At 43.2% G+C, this 25,699-nt stretch overlaps 1 protein-coding gene across 1 annotated transcript in view; it reads left to right on the top strand.

Moving 5' to 3' along the window:
• ddx10 (DEAD (Asp-Glu-Ala-Asp) box polypeptide 10) overlaps positions 1 to 25,699 on the top strand; it is a 291,208-nt gene that overhangs the window by 54,853 nt on the left and 210,656 nt on the right. The window contains exon 10 of the mRNA XM_063054140.1: positions 23,217 to 23,318. Coding sequence (XP_062910210.1) covers positions 23,217 to 23,318 — 102 coding nt within the window. The remainder of the gene's footprint in view (positions 1 to 23,216; positions 23,319 to 25,699) is intronic.

A 25,699-nucleotide genomic window follows, 5' to 3' on the forward strand; every position in this document is an offset into this window, starting at 1 on the left:
ACAGCTGTGACACATTATTCAAACACACTGCAGTCACAGACATAGTCAGTACTTAACCCATTGTTTACAGGAATCTGAGAATCCCCCATTCCCTTAAACTTTATCAGTACAGATTACAGAGGAGGAGATGTTTGCTACTGTGAGGCAACTCAGGGTAGATAAATTCCTAGGGCCTGATAAGTCGTTCCCTCGGACCCTACGGGAGGCAAGTGCAGAATTTGCCAGGGCCCTGGCAGAGATATTTAAAACATCCATAGCGACAGTAGAGGTATCAGAGGATTGGAGGACAACCAATGTTGTTTAAAAAGGGTCTGAACAGAATTCAGGATATAGACTGGTGAATATGATATCAGTTGTGGGAAAGTTACTGGAAGGTATTCAATGAGACTGGATATACAAATTGGCTTTGCGGGAGAAGTCAGAGTGGTAGTAGAAGATTACTTCTCTAACTGGAAGCCTGTGACTAGTGGTGTGCCGCCGGGGTTGGTGCTGAGTCCTTTGTTTGTCATCTGTTTCAATGATTTGGATGACAGTGTAATTAACTGGATCAGCAAATTTGTGGATGACACCAGGATTGGAGGTTCGTGGACAGCGAGGAAGGCTATCGTGGCTGCAGAGGGATCTGCATCAGCTGGAAAAATGGGTTGAAAAATGGCAGATGGAATTTAATGTAGACAAGTGCCAGGTTTTGCACTTCAGTTGGACCAACCAGGGTAGGTCTTGCACAGTGAACATAGAGATCTGGGAATACTGGTATATATTTTGCTGAGTGGCATCATAGGTAGATAGAGTTGTAAAAGCTTTTGGCACATTGGCCGCCTTAAATCAAAGTATTAAGTCCAGGAGGTGATGTTATGTTGAAATTGTATAAGACATAAATGAGGCCTGATTTGGAGTATTGTGTGCAGTTCTTGTCACTTACCTACAGTAAAGAAGTAAACAAGTTTGAAAGAGTGCAGAGCAAATTTACAAGTATGTTGCTGGGTCTGGAGGACCTGAGTTATAAGGAAAGATTGGATAGGTTAGTACTGTATTTTTTCGAATGTAGATGATTCAGAGGAAATTTGTTTGAGGTATACAAAATTATGATCAGGGCCTGATCAGTGGCATCCAGGTCTGGCGACCAAGTTTGAATATTGGTGAGACCTGACGTTGATTGGAGACTGCTTTGTTGAATACCTCAAGTCCATCCTCTGAAAGCAGAATTTCTCAATGGAAAATCATTTCAATTCCTATTCCTATTCATGTTATGACATGTCAGTCCATAGCCTCCTCTTCTGCAAGGACGAGGCCACTCTCAGGTTTGAAGAACAGCACCTTGTATTCCCTCGAGGAAGCCTCCAACCTGATGACATGAACCTATTACTCCAACTTCTGGTAACTTTTCCTTTCCCCCTCCCTCCTCTTCATTTCCCCTCTTTGTCCTCTTGCCTCTTCTCCTCACCAGCCTATCACTTCCCCTGGTGCCTCTCCTTCCCCTTCTCCGATGATTCTCTTTCCTTTCCTATCTAGATTCCTTTTTCTCCAGCCCTTTGCCTTTTCCCACCTCCCACCTTATTCTGACTTCTTCCCTCTTCCTTTCTGGTCTCGATGAAGGATCTTGGTCCAAGTTTCCATGGATGCCGAGTTCTGCCATCATTTTGCATGTTGCTGTGGATTTCCAGCATCTGTAGCATCTCTTGTGTTAATTTATTAGTCCTTGGTGGAATGCTGTCTAGATCTTGCTTTATTCAATTGTGGACTGGTGTATTTGCTAAGGAGTTGTTAAATCAGAATGAATATTGTAAAGTAATATCAAAACTTCTTTCCTTAAATATCTTCTGGTCAAGATGGTGCTTGCGTACAATGCTCCTTTGCTTGACATCTTCAGCATAGATCATGAAACCATCTTTTTCACGTCTTTTATGTTTTTTTCTTGTAATGAGTGTGATTCTGGAACTGTTGGAGCCTGTGTTTTGTTGTGGAGATCATTTGGGTGCTTCAGCACTCTGCAGTCTCCAAGAAAATTCCAGGAGGCAGAGGCAGTGTGAGCGAACCTTGTGGCAGACAGGCTGCATGATGGTGTGCGAGATGATTTGGGAGTTGATTTGCCTGTTTAGGTTTTTTTTGTGGGAGGTGGGATTTGGGGGTTGTGCTGCCTTTCTTCTTTCTTGGTTTCATGGCTACCTGGAGAATTGAAGAACCCTATACTTTGATAATGAATTTTTGAACCTTATAATGGAAGGAGATTCACTTATGGTTGTAATGAAAACAGAAAGTCAATGTCAGATGAGTCAATTTTGATGAAGGATTCTCAACCTGAAGCGCTGATACTTTTCTCTTTCCACATATATTGTCTGACCTCCAGAGCCTTTTCAGCATTTCTGTCCTTGTATCAGATTTCTAGAGTTTGCAGTTTTGTTGTTTTTATAATTTTTTTTGTTTATTGATAGCTGCCCTGAGAAACTCCTGCAGTAATTGAGGTTAGATATTTACTCCATCATATTCACTGACTGCAGGTTTACCAGATTTCCTTGATGTTACGTTTGATCAAATGCTGCCTTGATATTGAGGGGAGGGAATGTTTGATAGATCCCAGTATTATAACTGTAATGGAACAGCTTGGTCAGATTGTGTCTTGTTCTGGACCTCAAGTTTTGAGAAATAGAGCTGAAATGTTTTCCTGTCTCATAGCTTTAGATAGATAGATAGACAGATATACTTTATTAATCCCGAGGGAAATTTGGTTTCGTCACAGCTGCACCAACCTAGAATAGAGCGTAAATATAGCAATACAAAAACCACCAACAATCAAACAGCAAAATGCAAACTATGCCAGATGGAAAATAAGTCCAGGACCAGTCTATTGGCTCAGGGTGTCTGACCCTCCATGGGAGGAGCTGCACGTTTGATGGCCACAGGCAGGAACAACCTCCCGTGCCGCCTAGTGTTGTATCTCGGTGGAATGTGGCCGAAGTCCAACAGTAAAAAGTTCAATATCCAGTCTGCAAGCACGTTCCTCAATCGTAATATGATCGGAATTGCACCATCTGTTGTTAACCAGATCAGTAAGCACCCAACTCCTTTACGCTTACTGCTCTTAGTGCACTTCCGGTCAGCCGGAACGGTATTACCCACCGAACTCCTCTTCTCCATAAGTCTCTGTTGTCTCGACCTGGTCCTCTTTCCTCGACTTTGTGATCCCCCTCTGCATCCTCTGTGCGTTTTCCTCCGGATTTCAGCAGGGGTGTCTGTCTCTCTGCTCGCTAAACCGGCCGGCATTAGCTGGAATACACAATGCGACCTTGCTTCTGTCCCGCATGTCGGGATGTAACCATTTCCAGCGCTTAAAAAAAAACCCAAATAAAACTCTCTCTACCAGCATGTTAGAGAGGGTGCAGCTTTGACGTGTTACCGTGAGAGAAAAAAATACAAAAAATAAAGTAAATTAAAAAGTAAGAAGAAGGAGGTAAGAATAGATTGGAACGGCTGTACTAGGCTGCATGCACGACCGGCCCATGCGCACTTATATAAGTGTATCCATTATAGAGGTGTCTATTGCTCTCAAATCATTCTTGCTATCCCATGGAATGAATTCATTTGGCAGAAGACCAGCTTCTATGATTGTTGGCATTTCAGGAAGAAGAGAGATGGGTCGGATAGTTGGCACTGTTGACTGAATTATTTGGTGTCTTGAAGATGATAAAGTAATTTTAATGTGCTTCACTGCTGCAATGTAGGAGGCAGTCAGCCAGACTGCACAGAGACTTCGCAAACTGTAATCAGCTATGTTGCTTGAGTGCTAAATGTTATCCAGGGCAATGACATCCTTGGTCCTTTTCCATATCACTGAGTCTCTTGCATCTGCCAAAAAGGTAGAAGTCAAACAAAGTCCAAATTTTAGAACAGGCACTATTTATCTCTGATATTTATCCTTTTACTGTAGTTGAGAGTTTATGACTAAAATGTAGTGGATGACATGTAGCACAGTCATACAGCATAGAAACAGGCCCTTCAGCTCAACTGGTCAATGCTGATCATGATTCCCATCTAAGCTGGTCATATTTGCTTGCTTTTGGCTCATAGTCCCCTAAACCATTGCTATCTGTGCATATGCCCCAGTATCTTTCAAATGTTGTTAATATACCTCCCTCAACCACTTCCTCTGGCAGCTCATTCTATATTCATACCACCCTCTGGGGTGGATGGAGGAGGGAGATGGGGCACTGTGGATTAAACCCTCTATGCCCATCATAATTATACAAACGTTTGTACTTTCAAAGGTTCAAAGATCCAATTTAATGTCAGAGAAATGTGTACAATATACATCCCGAAATGCTTTTTCTTTGCAAGCATCCATGAAAACAGAGAAATGTCCCAGAGAATGAATGACAGTTAAACGTAAGAACCCCAAAGTCTCTTCCCTCCCGCACGTAAACGACAGCGAGCAACAATCCCCCCTCCCCCATCGGCAAAAAAAAAAGCAAACATTGGCACCTCCAGTGAGCACTCCAGCATGAGCAAAGCAATAGCAAAGACACAGACTTGCAGTTACCCCAAAGACTTTGTGTTTCACCCGGCATACGACATGTCACAGGTTCTCTCTCTCCCTAATAAGGGAGAAGGAGGTGTCACCATTTTTCATTTTCCCAGCGAGTGGGGACTCACTTGTTTATGATATTAAAAGTCTGTTACGTTGCTTTTTCTGAGCTCTGTTCCCAAAGATCTCGGGTCTTAGATTTTCCGACTTCCCTGAAGACACACGGGTCTCCTGTCTTGACACCAACCCTGGATCCGCCCGTCTCCAGAGCTCTGAGATCTTAGGCTTTCAAATCCGAGGCAGACTCTCAGGCCAAACCCTTGGCGTGCCGAACAACAGCCAGTCCTGAAACCCTGAGAACGGGTCTGCAAAGAACCGAATTCAGTGTGTAACTCCAGGTCAGGGTCTTCAAAAGAACCCTGAAAGGGAAAAATAAAGATATTAAAGATGGAAATAGAGCTGTTTCTGAAGATGCAAGCGAAGGTGTTGTCGTTCAGCGTCATCTTAACTTTGCTCCGCGCCCCCCCCCCCACCGAAGATACAAGGTTCCTCTTGCCTGCCTCAGAGGTCAATTGATGGTCCATTGATGTTCCTTATGGAATGACCAAATCTGCCCTTCATGAGATGCTGAGGACCAAGTTGTGTTGTGAGCTGTCTCCATTGCTTCTCTTTGTCCTCCACTGTGCTTACGTGATCTTGCAGCTACACCCTCAGCTATCAACTGCAGATCTTATCAGGTTCCTGGACTACTTGGCTGTGATAATTGCCAGAGTTTAGTTTGACTGGCCAACATTTAGTTCACGTTGAAAATTAAAAAAAACTGCAAAAATAAAACTAGAAGATGCTGGAAACACTCAGCAGGTCAGGCTCCCAATGAAAGTGAAACGGAGTTAATGTCCTGTTCAGGATCCTTTGTCAGAACTGGGAAGGAGGAAGAAAAAGGATGTTAGCTTTCAGTAGGAGAGAAGGCAGGGGAGGGATAAATAGAACAGCGAGTATCTCTCATTGGCTAATACTAGATGTATAATGGGTGCGGTAACAAGCCTTTGATGCTTCTCTAACCACCTGTTGTGTTGCAAATGGTAAGGCCGCAGGACATGTCCAGCATGTAGACTATATGAAGCAAAATAAAGACAATAAGAAATGGCCAGTTCTGATACACACAAAAAAGAACAAGTTATCTGACACTGGAGAATTCAGTACACCCAGACAGAAGGTGAGGTGTTGGACCTCGTTCTGAAAGTGCAGGAGATCACAGGTCAGAATGGCAATGGGATGGAAGATTAAAGTGGTAGGCAGCCCAGGGCCATTCCTGTGGACTGAACGGGTTTGGTCATCCGCCACTCTTAATTCACCATTCCAGTCTTAAGGAAGCAGAATTGAAAGTTATACTTTTATTATAGCGAGTATTCTTGCTTCTGACCCTATAGAGGAGAACAGGCCATTATCAGAGCAGCAGAAAATTACTGTGTCTTGAACAAAGCCTTGGGAAACCGCTGCAGAGAAATGCAATGATGATTGGCCTCCAATAATCACAACAGTTTTCTTTCACCAGGTCAAAGACAGTGACGACTTATTTTCTTTAAGTTTTCTTCTGCTGTGAATTTCCCATAGCTTTGTCTTTAATAATATATCATGCTGCTTTGTCTGTGTAACCTGTTAGTAACCACACCCATTAGGACTCATTCTATTGGAGATGTTCTATCCATCTCTCCACTACCTTTGCACCTGGCTGATAGCAAACTTGTATTTCTCTCTTTCCCAGCTCTGATAAAGGATTTTGGATCTGAGATATTAACTCTTTTCCCTTGTGCTTGCTCCTGACTTGTTGAGTGTTTGTTGCATTTTTGATTAACATTTTTAAAATCATGCACTAGCCTTAATTTCTTATTGATATATATTTTTAGTCAATCAGTGATTTACAATTAAGTTGCACTTTATGTTATAAAATACACCAGTTGATACTGCTTGTCATTTTGTACCCAATTCATCTTGTCCATTTGGTAGATGATTTGTGGAATCAGTAAACACGAGGAAATCTGCTGATGCTGGGATTTCAAGCAAAACACATAAAAGTTGCTGGTGAATGCAGCAGGCCAGGCAGCATCTCTAGGAAGAGGTACAGTCGACGTTTCAGGCCGGAACCCTTCGTCAGGACTAACTGAAAGAAGAGCTAGTAAGAGATTTGAAAGTGGGAGAGGGAGGGGGAGATCTGAAATGATAGGAGAAGACAGGAGGGGGAGGGATGGAGCCAAGAGCTGGACAGTTGATTAGCAAAAGGGATATGAGAGGATCATGGGACAGGAGGCCCAGGGAGAAAGAAAAGGGGGAAGGGGGAAACCCAGAGGATGGGCAAGGGGTATAACGAGGGGGACAGAGGGAGAAAAAGGAGAGAGAGAAAAAGAATGTGTGTATATAAATAAATGACGGATGGGGTAGGAGGGGGAGGTGGGGCATTAGTGGAAGTTTGAGAAGTCATTTTTCGTGCCATCAGGCTGGAGGCTACCCAGACGGAATATAAGGTGTTGTTCCTCCAACCTGAGTGTGGCTTCATCTTTACAGTAGAGGAGGCCGTGGAAAGACATCAGAATGGGAATGGGATGTGGAATTAAAATGTGTGGCCACTGGGAGATCCTGCTTTCTCTGGCGGACAGAGCGTAGATGCTCAGCAAAGCGGTCTCCCAGTCTGCGTCGGGTCTCGCCAATATATAGAAGGCCACATCGGGAGCACTGGACGCAGTATATCACCCCAGCCGACTCACAGGTGAAGTGTTGCCTCACCTGGAAGGGACTGTCTGGGACCCTGAATGGTAGTGAGGGAGGAAGTGTAAGGGTATGTGTAGCACTTGTTCCGCTTATAAGGATAAATGCCAGGAGGGAGATTGGTGGAGAGGGATGGGGGGGACGAATGGACAAGGGAGTCGCGTAGGGAGCGATCCCTGCAGAAAGCAGAAAGTGGGGGGGGGGGATTTTTATTAACGACCTGGACGTGGGGGTAGAGGGGTGGGTTGGCAAGTTTGCAGACGACACAAAGGTTGGTGGTGGTGGTGTAGATAGTGTAGAGGATTGTCGAAGATTGCAGAGAGACATTGATAGGATGCAGAGGTGGGCTGAGAAGTGGCAGATGGAGTTCAACCTGGAGAAGTGTGAGATGGTACACTTTGGAAGGACAGACTCCAAGGCAGAGTACAAAGTAAATGGCAGGATACTTGGTAGTGTGGAGGAGCAGAGGGATCTGGCGGTACATGTCCACAGATCCCTGAAAGTTGCCTCACAGGTAGATAAGGTAGTTAAGAAAGCTTATGGGGTATTAGCTTTCATAAGTTGAGGGATAGAGTTTAAGAGTCGTGATGTAATGATGCAGCTCTATAAAACTCTGGTTAGACCACAATTGGAGTACTGTGTCCAGTTCTGGTTGCCTCACTATAGGAAGGATGTGGAAGCATTGGATAGGGTACAGAGGAGTTTTACCAGGATGCTGCCTGGTTTAGAGAGTATGCATTATGATCAGAGATTAAGGGAGCTAGGGCTTTACTCTTTGGAGAGAAGGAGGATGAGAGGAGACATGATAGAGGTGTACAAGATAAGAAGAGGAATAGATAGAGTGGATAGCCAGCGCCTCTTCCCCAGGGCACCACTGCTCAATACAAGAGGACATGGCTTTAAGGCAAGGGATGGGAAGTTCAAGGGGGATATTAGAGGAAGGTTTTTTACTCAGAGAGTGGTTGGTGCGTGGAATGCACTGCCTGAGTCAGTGGTGGAGGCAGATACACTAGTGAAGTTTAAGAGACTACTAGACAGGTATATGGAGGAATTTAAGGTGGGGGGGTTATATGGAAGGCAGGGTTTGACGGTTGGCACAACTTTGTGGGCCGAAGGGCCTGTAATGTGCTGTACTATTCTATGTTCTATGAAAGATGTGCTGAGTGGTGGGATCACATTGGAAGTGGCGGAAGTTATGGAGAATTATATGTTGGACCTGGAGGCTGGTCGGGTGGTAGGTGAGGACAAGGGGAACCCTATTCCTAGTGGGGTGGCGGGAGGATGGAGTGAGAGCAGATGTGCGTGAAATGGGAGAGATGCGTTTGAGAGCAGAGTTGATGGTGGAGGAAGGGAAGCCCCTTCCTTTAAAAATGGAGGGCATCTCCTTCGTCCTGGAATGAAAAGCCTTATCCTGAGAGCAGATGCAGCGGAGACGGAGGAATTGCGAGAAAGCGATGACATATTTGCAAGAGACAGGGTGAGAAGAGGAATAGAAGAGGACTGTCTACTATAAGCCTACTGACTCTCACAGCTATCTGGACTATTCCTGTTCTCACCCTGTCTCTTGCAAAAATGCCATCCCCTTCTCGCAATTTTCACTCTTCTTCTCTGTAGTTTCTTCCATCCCTTCAGCTTTTCCACATCTATTTTCTTTCAAAGCTGTTGTCTTGTCGAGTTGGCTTTACTTCGTTATAGTACGGGTTTCAATATGGCTTCAGCTTGTCTGAAGTATTTTAAAATTCTAGATTGTTTAATGTAATTTCCTGTATACATATGTAAAAGAGAATGAAATTATGACTCCAAATCCAATGCAGCATAAAAGATAAAGAACACATTAATACAATAAGTACATAAGGTAACAAATACATTGATTGTATGTCCATAAAGTGATGCTGAGCTGTACAATAGGTGACTGACAGGAAAGAATAAAGTAATGGTAGAGTTAGTGGGTGGAAGTGTTGAACAGCCTTACTGCTTGGGGAAAGTAACTGTTTTTGATTTTTGAGTCCTGACGAAGGGTCTCGGCCTGAAACGTCGACTGCGCCTCTTCCTATAGATGCTGCTTGGCCTGCTGCGTTCACCAGCAACTTTGACGTATGTTGTTTTTGATTCTGGTGGTCCTGGCGTGGATACTATGTAGCCTCTTCCCTGATGGGAGTGGGACAAACAGTCCATGAGCAGGGTGGGTGTGATCCTTCATGATGTTACTGGCCCTTTTCTGGCACCTTTCTGTATCTATGTCCTTGATGATGGGTAGGTTGGTGCCGGTGATGCTTTGGGCAGTTTGGGCTATCCGTTGTAGAGCCTTCCCTGTCCACCAGAGTGTAGTTTCCGTACCAAGCAGTGATACAACTTGTTGGAATGCTCTGTACTGTGCACCTGTAAAATGACATGAGAATGGATGAGCAAAGTCCAGCTCTTCATCCTTCTCAGACAGTAGAGGTATTGGTGAGTTTTCTTGACTGTTCTGGGACCATGAGAGGTTGTGTGTAATGTGCACCCCAGGGAGATTTTTTTTAGATTACTTTATGAGGACACTCAGTCCTCGTTTATTATCATTTAGAAACGCATGAATGCATTAAGAAATGATACAATGTTCCTCCAGAGTGATATCACAAAAGAAAGGACAAACCAAAGACTAACACTGACAAGCCCACATAATTATAAGCAATACCATAATTTGATAAAGAGCAGACCATGGGAACGGTAAAAAAAAAAGTCTCAAAGTTCCGATTGACTCCCGATAGCAGGCAGCAGAAGGGAGAAACTCTCTCTGCCATAAACCAACATGCACCGACAACTGTCGATGCATTTGAAGCACCCAACCATAGCCGACTCTGAGTCTGTCCGAAAACTTTGAGCCTCCAACCAGCCCTTTGACACCGAGCACCATCTCTGCCGAGCGCTTCGACCCTGTCCCGGCCGCCGAGCAACAGGCAAAGCCGATGATTCGAGGCCTTGCCCTCCAGAGATTCTGGATCTCAGAGTAACAGCGGCAGTGGAAAAGGCATTTCAGAAGTTTCTCCAGATGTTCCTCCGTTCTCTCACGTCTGTCTCCATCAAATCAAGATTGTGCACGGCACCCTACTTGACAGATATTATTCTCTGGAGTGGCCGTGCAAGCTGCTTCGCGCTGCCATCTTCTCCTCCTGCTGTTGCACCAATGTTAAATGGGGTGTGGGTGGTGCGAGTTCTTTCGAAGTCAAAAACCATCTCCTTTGTCTTGTTGGCATTGAGGAGCAGGATATTTCCCTGGCACTAGGCCTTGAGCTCTTCCATCTTCTTTCTTTAGGCTGTCTCACCGTTGTTGGTGATAAGCATCTGTCATGTCATCAGCAAACTTGACAGTACGTTAGGGAAATCTACTTCATCTTTTTTTTCTCTTCAGTCCTGCTAAAGGGTCTTGGTCTGAAATGTCAGCTGTACTCTTTTCCATAAATGCTGCCCGGCCTGCTGAGTTCCTCCAGCATTTTGCGTGTGTTGCTTGACAATGTGAATACTTGGGTGTTTAGCTGTGCAGTCGTGTGTGAGCAGAGTGTACAGCAATGGCCTCAGTACACAGCCCTGGAGGACACCCGTGTTGAGGGTGATGAGGAGGGAGGGGCAGTTGTGCATCCTGACTATCTGAGATCCTTTCTTAGGAAGTCCAGCACCTAGTTGCACAGCACTGTATTTAAACGAGGAGAAGGAATTTGTTCACCGAAGTCTGTGGGACAATAGTGTTGAATGTTGGACTGAAATTCAGAAACAGCATTCTAGAGCAAGTGAACTTGTTTTCTAGCCCTAACACACCTAGGTGCATGACAGATACTATGGCACATTTTGTATGTAGAGCAGTTACGTCGGTAAGTATGCTGGAGAGGGTCCAATGTGGCAGGGATGGAGGTTTTGATATGTGCCATTATCAGCCATTCAAAGCACTTAGTAATGATTGGCGACAGTAATCATTTGGTTCTGAAGATGTAGAGTTCTTTGGTACAGATGAGAAGGTGGCTTCTTTGAAGCAATGGGGAGAGGGTGTTGAACTTCTTGGATGAGTGAAATGATGAAAATGTCAGTGAGCTGGTGTGCACATTCCCTGGCTAGGGATGTTGTCTGGCCTGGTCGCCTTAGACCGTAAGACATAGAAGCAGAATTAGGCCATTCAGCCAATTGAGTTTGTTCTGCCATTCCATCATGGCTGATCCCGGATCCCACTCAACTCCATACACCTGCCTTCTCACCATAACCTTTGATGCCCTGACTGATCAGGAAACTATCAACTTCCGCCTTAAATATACCCATGGACTTGGCCTCCTCTGCAGTCTGTGGCAGAGCATTCCACAGATTTACTTCTCTCTGGCTAAAGAAATTCTTTGTTATCTCTGTTCTAAAAGGTAGCCCCTCAGTTTTGAGGCTGTGCCCTCTAGTTCTGGATACCCTCCACCATAGGAAACGTCCTCTCCACATCCACCATATCTAGGCCTTTCAACATTTGGTAGATTTCTTTGAGATTCTTCCCCCCCCCCACCCCACCCCGCCGCCTTCTAAATTCCGGTGATTACAGGCCCAACGCTGCTAAACGCTCCTTATACGTTAACCCCTTTATTCCTGGAATTATGCTTGTGACTCTCCAATGACAATACATTGTTTCTGAGATATGAGGTTCAAAACTATTGACTTGCTCTTGTTGACTTTCTGCAGAGTCCTCATATCTGCTGCTGTTACGTTTGGTGGCTGCTCACTTTGGAGAGGTTAGCTTTTATGGCTGGCATTGTGTTGCATGCCTCGAAGTGTGCAGAAAAGTTGTTCAGTGCATCAGGGAAGGAAGCGTCACTGGTAAAGTCGACGCTGTTTTTCCTTATGTAGGGAGTAATGCCCAAATTCAAGAATTAACTGCTAAAGCTCTTTGCTTCTCTAGTTCTCTGTTTAAACCTTTTAGTTGATGTAGCAATACTGCTAAGATGCACCTTCCTCAAAAAGGCAAATAATGCAAGTTGTTGGCCAAATTTAATGTGCAACTCAATTGGAGTTGTAATGCTTAGATTCAATGGAAATGGCAATCATATTTTAATGTAATATATATTTCAAAATAGATAAAATTGTTGGGTAAACAGATAATTGTGTTTTTGCAATATGTCTTGATAATATTGTTGTTTTGTGAAAATGATTTGACCCTAATTAAATCCATGATGAACTTTCCTCGGTACCGAACAGTATTGCTTATGAGTAGCTCGTGATTGAATTCTTACTGCAATTTGAGAGGGCAAAGCATCACTCATGTGTATCAGTTTCACTGTGGAATAAAGGTGATTACAGAGGCACGAGAAAGGAGCTTACATAAGTGTATTGGAGGGCGATACTGGCAAGGATGATGGCAGAGCAGGGATGGTTGAAGTTTCTGGAAATAGTTCACAAGGCGCAGGATAGATATGTCCCACAGAAAAGAAGTTGTTAAATGGCAGGGGTAGGCAACCCTGGCTGACAAGGGAAGTTAAGGACTGCGTAAAAGCCAAATAACGGACATTTGAGGTGGCAAAAGAGTGGGAAGTTGGATCAACACACAAAATGCTGGTGGAACGCACCAGGCCAGGCAGCATCTATAGGAAGAGGTACAGTCGACATTTTGGGCCGAGACTGATTGGGAAGTTTTTAAAATCCAACAAAAGGCAACTAAAAAAGCTATAAGAAGGGAAAAGATGAAATATGAGGGTAGACTAGCCAATAATATAAAACAGGATACTAAAAGTATTTTCAGTTAAATAAAGAGTAAAAGGGAGTTGAGAGTTGATATTGGACAACTGGAAAATCATGTTGGTGAGGTAGTAATGGGGGACAAAAAAATGACGGATGAACTTAATGGGTACTTTGCATCTGTCTTCACTGTGGAAGACACAGTGTGCCAGTAGTCTGTGAGTGTCAGGGAGCAGGATTTAGTGCCATTGCTATTACGAAGGAATAAGTGCTAGGCAAACTGAAAGGTCTTAAGGTGGATAAGTCACCTGGACCAGATGGACTACATCCCAGAGTCCTGAAAGAGGTTGCTTTCAAGAATCACTTGACTCTAGCATGGTCCCAGAGGACTGGAAGATTGCAAATGTTACTTGATTCTTTAAGAAGGGAGGAAAGAGGATATTATAGGCCAGTTAACCTAACTTCAGTGGTTGGTTAAGTGTTGGAGTCTGTTATTAAGGATGAGGTTTCGGGATACATGGAGACTACTGATAAATTAAGTCAAAGTCAGCATGGTTTCTGTGAAGGGAAATCTTGCCTGACAAATCTGTTAGAGTCCTTTGATGAAGTAACAAACAGGGTGGACAAAGGAGAGGCAGTGGATGTCATTTACTTAGATTTTCAGAAGGCATTTGATAAGGTGCCACACATGAGGCTGCTTCACAAGATAAAATCCTGTGGTGTTACAGGAAGGATACTGGCATGGATAGCTATAAGGGCTGACAGGCAGGAGGCAGTGAGTGGGAATAAAAGAGGCCTTTTCTGGTTGACTGCCAGTGACTAGTGGTGTTCCTCAGGGGTCAGTATTGGGACCGCTACTTTTCACATTGTTTGTCAGTGATTTGGATAATGGAATTAATGGCTCTGTGGCAAAGTTTGTGGATGATATGAAGATAGGTGGAGGGGTAGGTAGTGCTGAGGAAGCAATGCAATTGCAGCAGGACTTGGACAAATTGGAAGAATGAGTACAAAAGTGGCAGATGGAATACAGTGTTGGGAAATGTATGGTGCATTTCAGTAAAAGGAACAATAGTGCAGACTATTATCTAAATGGGGAGAAATTCCAAACATCAGAGGTGCACAGACACTCCCAGAAGGTTAATTTACAGGTTGAGTCTATGGTAGAGAAGGCAAGTGCAATGTTGGCATTTATTTCAAGAAGAATAGAATATAAAAGCAAGGAGATAATGCTGATCCTTTATAAGACACTAGTCAGGCTACACGGAGTATTGTCAACAATTTTGGCCCCATATTTCAGAAAGGATGTGTTGTTATTGGAGAAAGTTCAGAGGAGGTACACAAGGATGATTCTGGGAATGAAGGAGTTAACATATGAGGAGCTTTTGGCAGCTTTGGACTGTACTCACTGGAATTTAGAAGAATGTGTGGGGATCTCATTGAAGCCTCCGGAATGTTGTTATGACTAGATAGGGTGGATATGGAGAGGATGTTTCCTATAGTGGGGGTATCCAGAACAAGAGAGCACTGCCTCAAAATTGAGGGTCAACCTTTTAGAACAGAGGTAAGAATTGAATTGAATTGACTTTATTACTTACATCCTTCATATTCATGAGTAAATATCTTTGTTATGTCTCTGTCTAAATGTGCAATTTATAGTAATTTGTAACAAATAGTATGTAGAACGGGACAGTTCATATAACTACTACTACTGCGCTGACTCAGGCCTAGGGGGCCGGCGTTGGGCAAATCAATATAACACAGAAATACAGTTGTATCAGTATGAATTAAGCAGTCGGATGGCCTGGTGGAAGAAGTCTGTTGGTCCTGGTTTTAATGCTGCAGTACCATTTCCTGGATGGTAGCAGCTGGAACATTTTGTGGTTGGAGTGACTCGGGTCCCCAATGATCCTTCGGGCCCTTTTTACGGACCTGTCTCTGTAAATGTCCTGAATAGTGGGAAGTTCACATCTACAGATGCGCTGGGCTGACCGCACCACTCTCTGCAGAGTCCTGCGATTGAGGGAAGTACAGTTCCCATACCAGGCAGTGATGCAGCCAGTCAGGATGCTTTTAGTCGTGCCCCCATAGAAAGGATTTGTGGACTCATGCCAAATTTCTTCAACCGTATGAGGTGAAAGAGGTGCTGTTGTGTACTTCTCACCACACAGCTGGTATGTACAGACCATGTTAGATCCTCGATGATGTGTATGCCGAGGAACTTAAAACTGCTACCCTTCTCAACCCCAAATCCATTGGTGTCAATTGGGGTTAGACTATATCCATTCCTCCTGTAATCCACAACCAATACCTTTGTTTTTGCAACATTGATGGAAAGGTTGTTTTCTTGACACCATTGTGTCAGGGTGGTGAATTATTAGGCGGTAGGCTGCCTCATTATTATTTGAGATTAGGCCAATCAGTGCAGTGTTGTCAGCAAATTTAATTAGCAGATTGGAGCTGTCGGTGGTGACATAATCAAGGGAATGCAGAGAGTAAAGGAGGAGGTTTAGGACACAGTCCTGAGGGGCAGAGTTGAGGGAACCCATTCTTACCACCTTCTGGTGATCTGACAGGAAGTCCAGGATCCAGCTATACAAGGCAGGGTGAAGGCTGAGATCTCTGAGCTTCTTGTCAAGCCTGGAGGGAATTATGGTGTTGAATGCCGAATTGCAGTCCAAGAGCAGCATTCTTCCAGAAGCATCCTTCTTCTCTAGATGTGTAAGGACAGTATGTAGACCAGTGGCTATTCCGATTGACAGATGACGCTTGTGTCGGTAGGTGAATTGTAGGGTGGCCCAATTTGGGTGGTAGCATGCTGCAGATGTAGTCCTTGACCAGCCCCTCAAAACATTTGCTTATTATTGAGGTGAGTACGACAGGACACCAGTCGTTCGGACATGTTACCTTGGTCTTTTTAGGTACGGGGACAATGGTGGGTGTTTTGAAGCAGGAAGGCACTGTACACTGGGAGAGGAAAGATTAAAAATGTCTGTAAACACACCTGCCAGTTGTGCTGAGCACACTCTGAGTACCCGCCCTGAGTTGACGTCCGGTCCCGTAGCCTTGCGGCTCTCCACTCGTTGGAAATACCTGTGTACTTCAGTCTCAGAGATGACCACGGTGCAGGTTGCTTCAGCAGCTCTCCTCGGGGGCTCAGTGTTGTCAACATTGAACCAAGTGTAACAAAATATTTAGCTCATCTGAGAAAGAGGCAGCGATGTTGGCAGCATCACTTTGCTTCGCTTTGAAGTCTGCGATGGTGTGCAGACCTTGCTGTAAGCTGTGTGCGTTGTTGGTGGAGAGTTGTGTCTGGATCTTTTCCCTGTATTGTCATTTTGCTGCCTTGATGACTTTGCGTAGGTCAAAGCTGCATTTCTTGAGCTCTAGCAATGTAAGCTCTGTGTCGAGTGGTAAGTGTTGTTCATACGGAATCGTTGATCCAGGGGTTCTGGTATGGTTAGACCCTGACTGATTTCTGGGGGATAACATTCTCGATGTACCTCCGGATGAAGCGTGACCCCATTTGTGAACTTGGTAACATCCTTGTCGCAAAACACATTCCAGTTGACGTCATCAAAGCAGCCCTTTATCATGGAGACCAATTGGTTGGACCAACAGTAGACGGTTTTAACTATGGCCGCCTCTTGTTTCAGCTTTTGCCTGTACATCAGCAGAAGCAAGATGGAAGAGTGATCCGACTTTCCAAAATTGGGCGCAGGAGCACTTTATAAGCATTGCAGAAGGGAGAATAGCAGTAGTCGAGTATGCTATCTCCCTGTGCGCTTAGCTAGATGTGTTGACAAAACTTCAGAGAGAATTTTGACAGTGACGCTCTATGAAAGAATTTTTTTAGCTAGAGAGTAGTAAATCTGTGCAATGCTCTGCCATAGACTGCAGTGGAGGCCAAGCCTGTGGGCATATTTAAGGCGGAAGTTGATAGTTTACTGATCGGTCAAGGCATCTAAGGATATGGTGAGAAGGCGGGTGTATGGGGTTGAGTGGGATCCAGGATCAACCATGATGGAATGGTGGATCAGACATATAACATATAATCATATAACCATATAACAATTACAGCATGGAAACAGGCCATCTCGGCCCTTGTAGTCCGTACCGAACTCTTACTCTCACCTAGTTCCACCAACCTGCACTCAGCCTGTAACCTTGCATTCCTTTCCTGTCCCTATATCTATCCAATTTAACTTTAAATGACAACATCGAACCTGCCTCAACCACTTCTGCTGGAAGCTCGTTTCACATAGCTACCACTCTCTGAGTAAAGAAGTTCTCCCTCATGTTACCCCTAAACTTTTGCCCTTTAACTCTCAACTCATGTCCTCTTGTTTGAATCTCCCCCACTCTCAATGGAAAAAGCCTATCCACGTCAACTCTATCAATCCCCCTCATAATTTTAAATACCTCTATCAAGTCCCCCCTCAACCTTCTACACTCCAAAGAATAAAGACCCAACTTGTTCAACCTTTCTCTGTAACTTAGGTGATGAAACCCAGCTAACATTTTAGTAAATCTTGTCTGTACTCTCTCAATTTTATTGACATCTTTCCTATAATTCAGTGACCAGAACTGTACACAATACTCCAAATTTGGCCTTACCAATGCCTTATAGAATTTCAACATTACATCCCAACTCCTATACTCAATGCTCTGATTATAAAGGCCAGCATACCAAGAGCTTTTTTTCACCACCCTATCCACAAGAGATTCCACCTTCAGGGAACTATGCACCATTATCCCTAGATCCCTCTGTTCTACTGCATTCTTCAGTGCCCTACCATTTACCATGTATGTCCTATTTTGATTAGTCCTACCAAAATGTAGCACCTCACACTTATCAGCATTAAACTCCATCTGCCATCTTTCAGCCCACTCTTCTAAGTGGTCTAATTCTCTCTGCAAGCTTTGAAAACCTATTCATTATCCACAACGCCACCTATCTGAGTATCATCTGCATACTTACTTATCCAATTTACCACCCCATCATCCAGATCATTAAAATATATGACAAACAACATTAGACCCAGTACAGATCCCTGAGGCACACCACTAGACACCGTCCTCCAATCTGACACAAGTTATCCACCACTACTCTCTGGCGTCTCCCATCCAGCCACTGCTGAATCCATTTTACTACTTCAATATTAATACCTAACGATTGAACCTTGCTAACTAACCTTCCGTGTGGAACCTTGTCAAAGGCCTTACTGAAGTCCATAAAGACAACATCCACCGCTTTACCTTCATCAACTTTCCTAGTAAGCTTTTCAAAAAAATTCAGTAAGATTTGTCAAACATGAACTTTCGCACACAAATCCATGTTGACTGTTCCTAATCAGACCCTGTCTATCCAGATAATTATATATACCATCTTTAAGAATACTTTCCATCAATTTACTCACTACTGACGTCAAACTCACAGGCCGATAATTGCTAGGTTTACTCTTAGAACCCTTTCTAAACAGTGGATCCACATGAGCAATATGCTAATCCTCCGGCACCATCCCCGTTTCTAATGATATTTTAAATATTTCTGTCAGAGCCCCTACTATTTCCACACTAACTTCCCTCAAGGTCCTAGGGAATATCCTGTCCTGACCCGGAGACTTATCCACTTTTATATTCCTTAAAAGCACCAGTACTTTCTCTTCTTTAATCATCGTGCTTTCTATAACTACCCTTCTTGTTTCCCTTGCCTTACACAATTCAATACAGGTTTCCCCCACCATCTGAAGGTAGAGCATTCCTGTGAAGTGGTTCGTAAACCGAAATGTCGTAAAGCGAAGAAGCAATTACCATTTATTTATATGGGAAAAATTTGTGAGCGTTCGCAGACCCAAAAATAACCTACCAAATCATGCCAAATAACACATAAAACCTAAAACAACAGTAACATATAGTAAGAGCAGGAACGATATGATGAATACACAGCCTATATAAAGTAGAAATACTTTTCCACAATAATTGCCTGCACTGTTCTCCGTAGCGAAAATCTCACGCAAGCGCTCTTGGCAAAAACACGGCGCAAGCGCTCCCCAGTAACCTTTAAGCTATGAAGCTGCCAAATTATACCAAATAACACGTAAAAATACACAGCCGATATAAAGTAGAAATAATGTATGTACAGTGTATCACTTACCGGAATCGGGACAGCACCGAGCACACTGATGATGGTGTGTTAGACTGAGTTGTCGGAGGTTGGGGTGGTGCAGTGGCCTCCACCCTCCAGGCAGCGAACCGATACCGATCCGCGAAGTGTGCAGCGGTCCAGCGGTGCCCGGGATGCACCCAACACATCTTGAAGAAAAAAGCTGAAATGAACAAGCTAATTAATTAGGTGCTGCCCAGCATGTAAATGTTGGCCCAGATCAGAGGTGACGCAATCGGTAATCACCTCTGATCTGGGCCGACATTTATGTGCCGGGCGGCACCTAATTAATTAGCTTGTTTATTTCGGCTTTTTTTCTTAAAGATGTGCTGGGTGCCTCTTGGCTACCGCTGCATTCTCCGCGGATTGGTATCTGTCTGCGGCCTGGGGTTTGGGGTGGTGGGACACTGGGGTGTCATCTCATCGTCTGTTTCCATGAGGGTAGGCAGATCATCTTCTTCTATGTCTGCCTGCCTTGATGTCGAAGGTCGAGGTTCGTCATCTGCTGTGGCTGATGTGGAAGGCTTGCTTAACTGCCTAGCCTCGCGCATTTTTCTATCATACAGGTCTTTGTAAGCACTCAAACCATCCTGCAAATATGCCCTAAACTGACGTACCCTTTCAAAATTAAAGTCACACTTTATCATTGCAGCGAAAATCTCACGTAGTTGCCTCATGTTCAGTTCCTGGACGACTTCATTTTTGGTCTGTTCGCTACTTCATTCGGTTTTGATTGTTATCCTTTCCTCTTGTAATTGCATCAGCTTTTCATCTATCGGTTCTTGGTCATGGGATGCTAAAACCTCTTCAACATCGTCTTCGTCAACTTCCACAAGCCAAATTCACTTTGTCCTTACTTCGCTCACCACGATCAAAACGCTTAATTATGTCTAGTTTTACGCTAAGTGTAACACCCTTACGAGCTCTTTCAGGCTTTTCCAATACCATAGAACTCATCTTGCAAATGGCTGCTCCCAGGCACGTGTTTAAGCAATGCCGGCGAGAATGCCGTTCCGAATCCGGGGGAGAGCGGCTGCTCAGGGCGCGCGCTGCCTTTTTTTTTGTGTGCTGCTTTTTCCGCGCGCTACTTTTTTTCCGTAACAGTGAAGACACCTTCTGTTAGCGAAAACAGGTAACTAATGTAGGTCTTTCGTAACAGTGAGGTTTCATAAAGCAAACGTTTGAAAAGCGGGGGACACCTATATCCTTCTCCCTAGTGAATGGCCTAATTCTACTCCTATCTGTTGTGGTCTTATTTGGATTCCAATGTCACTGAACGTGATCTCAGCCATCCATTGCACGTATACCAGCTGTGAAGACATATTGACATAATTAGCATCAATTTAACGTTGCATAGCAAGTGTGAGAATCAAGTAGCAGTAAATTTCATATTGTGAGATCTTGCTTGCAGCCCATTATGAAGTGCTGCAACTGCTTTTGAATGTTAAAAAATTTTATTGAGAATTTGCCTATCTATGTGTAGTATACGTATCAGATATTTTGTGATGTAAATTAGTCCAAATGAATTCTAATTTTCTAAGGAATTAAAGATTATTAGATTTATTTCTGCATTCGAGTCTGTCATTATTCTGAATATACAGTAGATTCTGGCACAAAGTTTTGTTCAATTGATTTCTGCACTATCTCTGTTAAAATCTCAACCTGTGCAATTTCCATGTATTTTTTCAAAATACAGAGAATTGTATCTTGCGAAGGTATGAAATGGAGTATTGGTTGCATCAGGAATTATTCATAACTCTGCTTTTTTCAACTGTATAATTTACTCAGATCACAATGTTTTCAAGATGAGTGATTCTATAAGAAGTGGAATAATTTTTTCCTTTTATGCTTATTTCAGTTGTATGAAGTCTGTTGCAAGTTGCTTTGGGTTCAAAATGATTAATCCCAAAAATATTTTTAACATGTGGGTGACTGTAGTAAATTTAGTTTTTATATAGCGACTTGTTTTTATATAATGGTTTGTTTTCCATGAAGAGCAAATAGCTTTCCATAACACATTATATTAGGAACACAGAGCACTGCGATAGGAAACATCGAACATGGAATATAGAACTTTTATAGCACAGGAACAGGTCCTCAAAATTCTCATGCATGTGTTGATTGAGTATGTTTGACCCTCTATTCCCTGCCTGTGTTGTGCCCATATGAATGCCTTTTAAATGTTAATATGCTGTCAGGGGAAGTGATAGAATGTTCCAGGGACCTACCACTTCCAGTGTAAAACAAAAATAACATATACTAAATTGCCTTGCATATCTTTGAAACTTCCCACTCTCACCTCAAAGCTATGCCCTCTAGTATCTGATATTTCCATCCGGGTAAAAACCCTATCTTTGGCTTTTCATAATTTCGTTTCTGGCAGGTCTTCCCTCAGCCTCCAGTGCTCCAGGTAAAATGATCCAACTTTGTCCATTTCCTTTTATAGCTAATACACTCCATTCCAGACAACCCCCCCGTTGAGCCTCTTCTGCAACCTCACCAAATCTTCCACATCCATGTCGTAGAAACCAGAACAGCAGAGCTTTATGTAGCTACAACATGGCTTGCCAACTTTTATACTCAATGGCTCAACCAATGAAGACAAATGTGCTGTATATCACCTTTGCCACTCTATTTATTAGAGTTGCCTCTCTCAGGGAGCTATGGACTTGCAGTCTAAGAACCTGCTGGCTATCAGTGCTTTTAAGGATCTTGCCATTTATTTTATATTTTCTTCTTGCATTTCACCTCACACTTCTCGAATTTAGATTTCCTCTGCCATTTCTCTGCCCTAGTTTCCAACTGACCTGAATCTTGCTATGGACAGACTTCCTACTATCCACAATTCCACCAGTTTTTGTTTAGTCTGCAAACTTACTAGTCATGCCATCTACATATCCATCCAAATCATTTACATGTGTATATTGCAATCAACAGACGTGCCTGCACTTGTCTCTTGTGGAAACGGTGCTGGTACCTCTGGTCAGAAAAACACCCCTCCACCACAATCCCCTGTGTTTTATGGCAAAGCCAATTTTGCACCCAACTTATCAACTCACCATGGATCCAATTTGACTTAATTTTCTGAATCAGCCTACCACGATGGACCTGTTCAAATGCTTTACTAAAGTCTATGCTTACAATATCCATTGCCTAATGGAAAAAAAAACTCCTCAAATTTGTGAGGCCGGTCCTCTGCTGTGCAAAGCCTTGCTGATGATCTCTAAGTAATTACATGCTTTACCAAATTTGAGTAAATCCTGACTCCTGGCACCTTCAATAATTTCCCTACTACCAATATAAGGCTCACAGGATTATAATTTGCTGTTCTGTCTCTCTTGTCCTTTTTAAACAAAGGAACAACTGCTTTGGATCATTTGGATTATCTGTAGTCAGTATGTAACATGACATGGTAGTGCAAAGAATAAAGTAAATGTACTTTAGTGGCATTAAAGTTGTGATTATGGGCACTTGCAAATGTCATATTGTAATATGATGGAAGAGTTATATCAGAAGAGGATAATTTGGGAGAGCAACTTTTCCAAATGCAAATAAATCAAATCCTCTCCAGTAGCTTTCCTACTGGGCCTATAATTTGCCGGATTATCCCTATTCTCCAAAAGTAAAGGAACAGCATCCTCAACTCTCCAGTCCTTTAGAACTCGTCTCTTTTAATGCCCAATAATTTCCTCTCTTGACTCAATTATTTTGGATAGATTCCCTTAGACCCTGGGGACTTAACTACCTCAATTTTCTCTTGGAGACCTTCAAAACCACCATCTCCTTGATATCACTAACATAGAACATTATCAAACCCTACTCTGATCTCTTTATCCACCATAATCTTTTCCTTATTGAATACTGATGTCATGTTCTCATTTAGAACCTTGTACACTTTCTGTGGCTTGCAATATAAATTCCCCCCATTGTCCCTTGAGAGGCCCTACCTATTCCCTAGCTACAATCTTGTTTTTAATCTATGCATAAAATGCCTTTGTATTCTAATTAATCCTGCTTCTTGAGGACACTGAGTTCTGATATTCATTGATGTGGATTTTACCATGCACTGGTATTTAAATCTATCTTTCATTTTCATAGGTACAAGGAAGGAGGTGAAGCTTTGCTTGTTTTACTTCCAAATGAAGAAAAGGCCATGGTGAAACAGCTGGAAGAGAAGAAAGTCCCCATCAACAAAATAAAGTAATACTTTTACCTCCTTGAATTTTAGTGCAGTTAGTGCATTACACTGGCTAAGAAAATCACAAATATTGCAGCAGCTAAGTGTTTCGAAAATTACCTGACTTGTTGAAGTGGTCTTAAGTGAAGCTTAAAGCAATGCACCTAATTGTTTCGAAGTCAATCTTTCCGATCCGCACAGAAAAAGTGCACAATTTTAGTTTAGATTTTCTATTTGTACATGATGTAGAGGGATGTATTGATGGTAATGTAAGTAGATTTCTGCTATTTCTGATGTAATCCTGCTTTGCTGGGGGAGAAGCTGACAGTGATGCAGGTGGATGCTTTCCTGGTGTCATGGATTCTTGATTACCTGACTGGCAGACCACAGTACGTGTGCTTGCAACACTGTGTGTCCGACAGAGTGATCAGCAGCACTGGGGCTCCACAGGGGACTGTCTTGTCTCCCTTTCTCTTCACCATTTACACTTCGGACTTCAACTACTGCACAGAGTCTTATCATCTTCAGAAGTTTTCTGATGACTCTGCCATAGATGGATGCATCAGCAAGGGAGATGAGGCTGAGTACAGGGCTACGGTAGGAAACTTTGTCACATGGTGTGAGCAGAATTATCTGCAGCTTAATGTGAAAAAGACTAAGGAGCTGGTGGTAGACCTGAGGAGAGCTAAGGTACCGGTGACCCCTGTTTCCATCCAGGGGGTCAGTGTGGACATGGTGGAGGATTACAAATACCTGGGGATACGAATTGACAATAAACTGGACTGGTCAAAGAACACTGAGGCTGTCTACAAGAAGGGTCAGAGCCATCTCTTATTTCCTGAGGAGACTGAGGTCCTTTAACATCTGCCGGATGATGCTGAGGATGTTCTACGAGTCTGTGGTGGCCAGTGAGATCATGTTTGCTGTTGTGTGCTGGGGCAGCAGGCTGAGGGTAGCAGACACCAACAGAATCAACAAACTCATTCGTGAGGCCAGTGATGTTGTGGGGATGGAACTGGACTCTCTGACGGTGGTGTCTGAAAAGAGGATGCTGTCCAAGTTGCATGCCATCTTGGTCAATGTCTCTCATCCACTACATAATGTACTGGTTGGGCACAGGAGTACATTCAGCCAGAGACTCATTCCACCGAGATGCAACACAGAGCGTCATAGAAAGTCATTCCTGCCTGTGGCCATCAAACTTTACAACTCCTCCCTTGGAGGGTCTGACACCCTGAGCCAATAGGCTGGTCCTGGACTCATTTCCTGGCATAATTTACATATTACTATTTAATTATTTATGGTTTTATTACTATTTAATTATTTATGGTGCAACTGTAACGAAAACCAATTTCCCCCAGGATCAATAAAGTACAACTATGACTAACATATGGTTTGTTTTACTTTGGGCATTATTCTACAGGTTACTTGCAGTAAACAGAGAAAAATAATCTTGCCATACATGAATAATCATCAGGTGGGGTGTATTTAAGGTTTCAGATACATATAAACTTTGGAATAAAAAGTTGGCAAGGATATGTCATTAATTATTGATGGTTAAGTCATGAGAATATTCGAATATACGGATGTAGTTTCCAGTAGATTGTGCAGCAAACAAAAATCATTTTGCATAAATTATATGGTTTTACAATATTTAAATGAAAGTTATACCTTTTTACAGGAATGATTTTGCTTCTGTTGCTTTGCATCTGCTGAGCTCTGTAATATGTTTCACCCTTTGAAAGCTGTTTATTGATTACGATTCAGTGCTCAACACAATCATACACTCAGTTCTAATCAACAAACCCAGAACCTGGGCCTCTGAACCTCCCTCTGCAACTAGGTTCTTGACTGCCTCTGCGAGAGGCTGCAGACTATGTGGATCAGAAATGACATCTCCTTGCTGACAATCAACACTGGCACACCTCAAGGATGTGTAGTTAGCCCACTGTGTTACTCTTTCTACCCCCACGACTGTGTGGCTCGGCACAGCTCAAATGGCATATATAAATTTGCTGAATATGCAACTATTGTTCACAGAATGTCTGGTAGCAAGGAGGCATACAGGAGTGAGATAGAATCTGAATCAGGTTTAATATCACTGGCATATGTCGTGAAATTTGTTGTTTTGCAGTAGCAGTACATTGCAATACATAATTACAAATTTCAATAAGTGTGTATATAAGGAAGAAAATTAAATGAAATAGGTAGTGCAAAAAGAGAGGTGGAAGATAGTGAGATAGTGTTTATGGGTTCATAGAAGTTCTCTAACTTCTCCCCTTCCTTTCCAGTCCTGAAGAAGGGTATCGGCTTGGAACATTGACTGTTTACTGTTTTCCATAGATGTTGCCTGGCCTGCTGAGTTCCCCCAGCATTTTGTGTGTGTTGCTGGCAGACTTTGCAA

This window comes from Mobula hypostoma, chromosome 7 (genome assembly GCF_963921235.1).
Source record: "Mobula hypostoma chromosome 7, sMobHyp1.1, whole genome shotgun sequence".
Lineage (NCBI taxonomy): Eukaryota > Metazoa > Chordata > Chondrichthyes > Myliobatiformes > Myliobatidae > Mobula > Mobula hypostoma.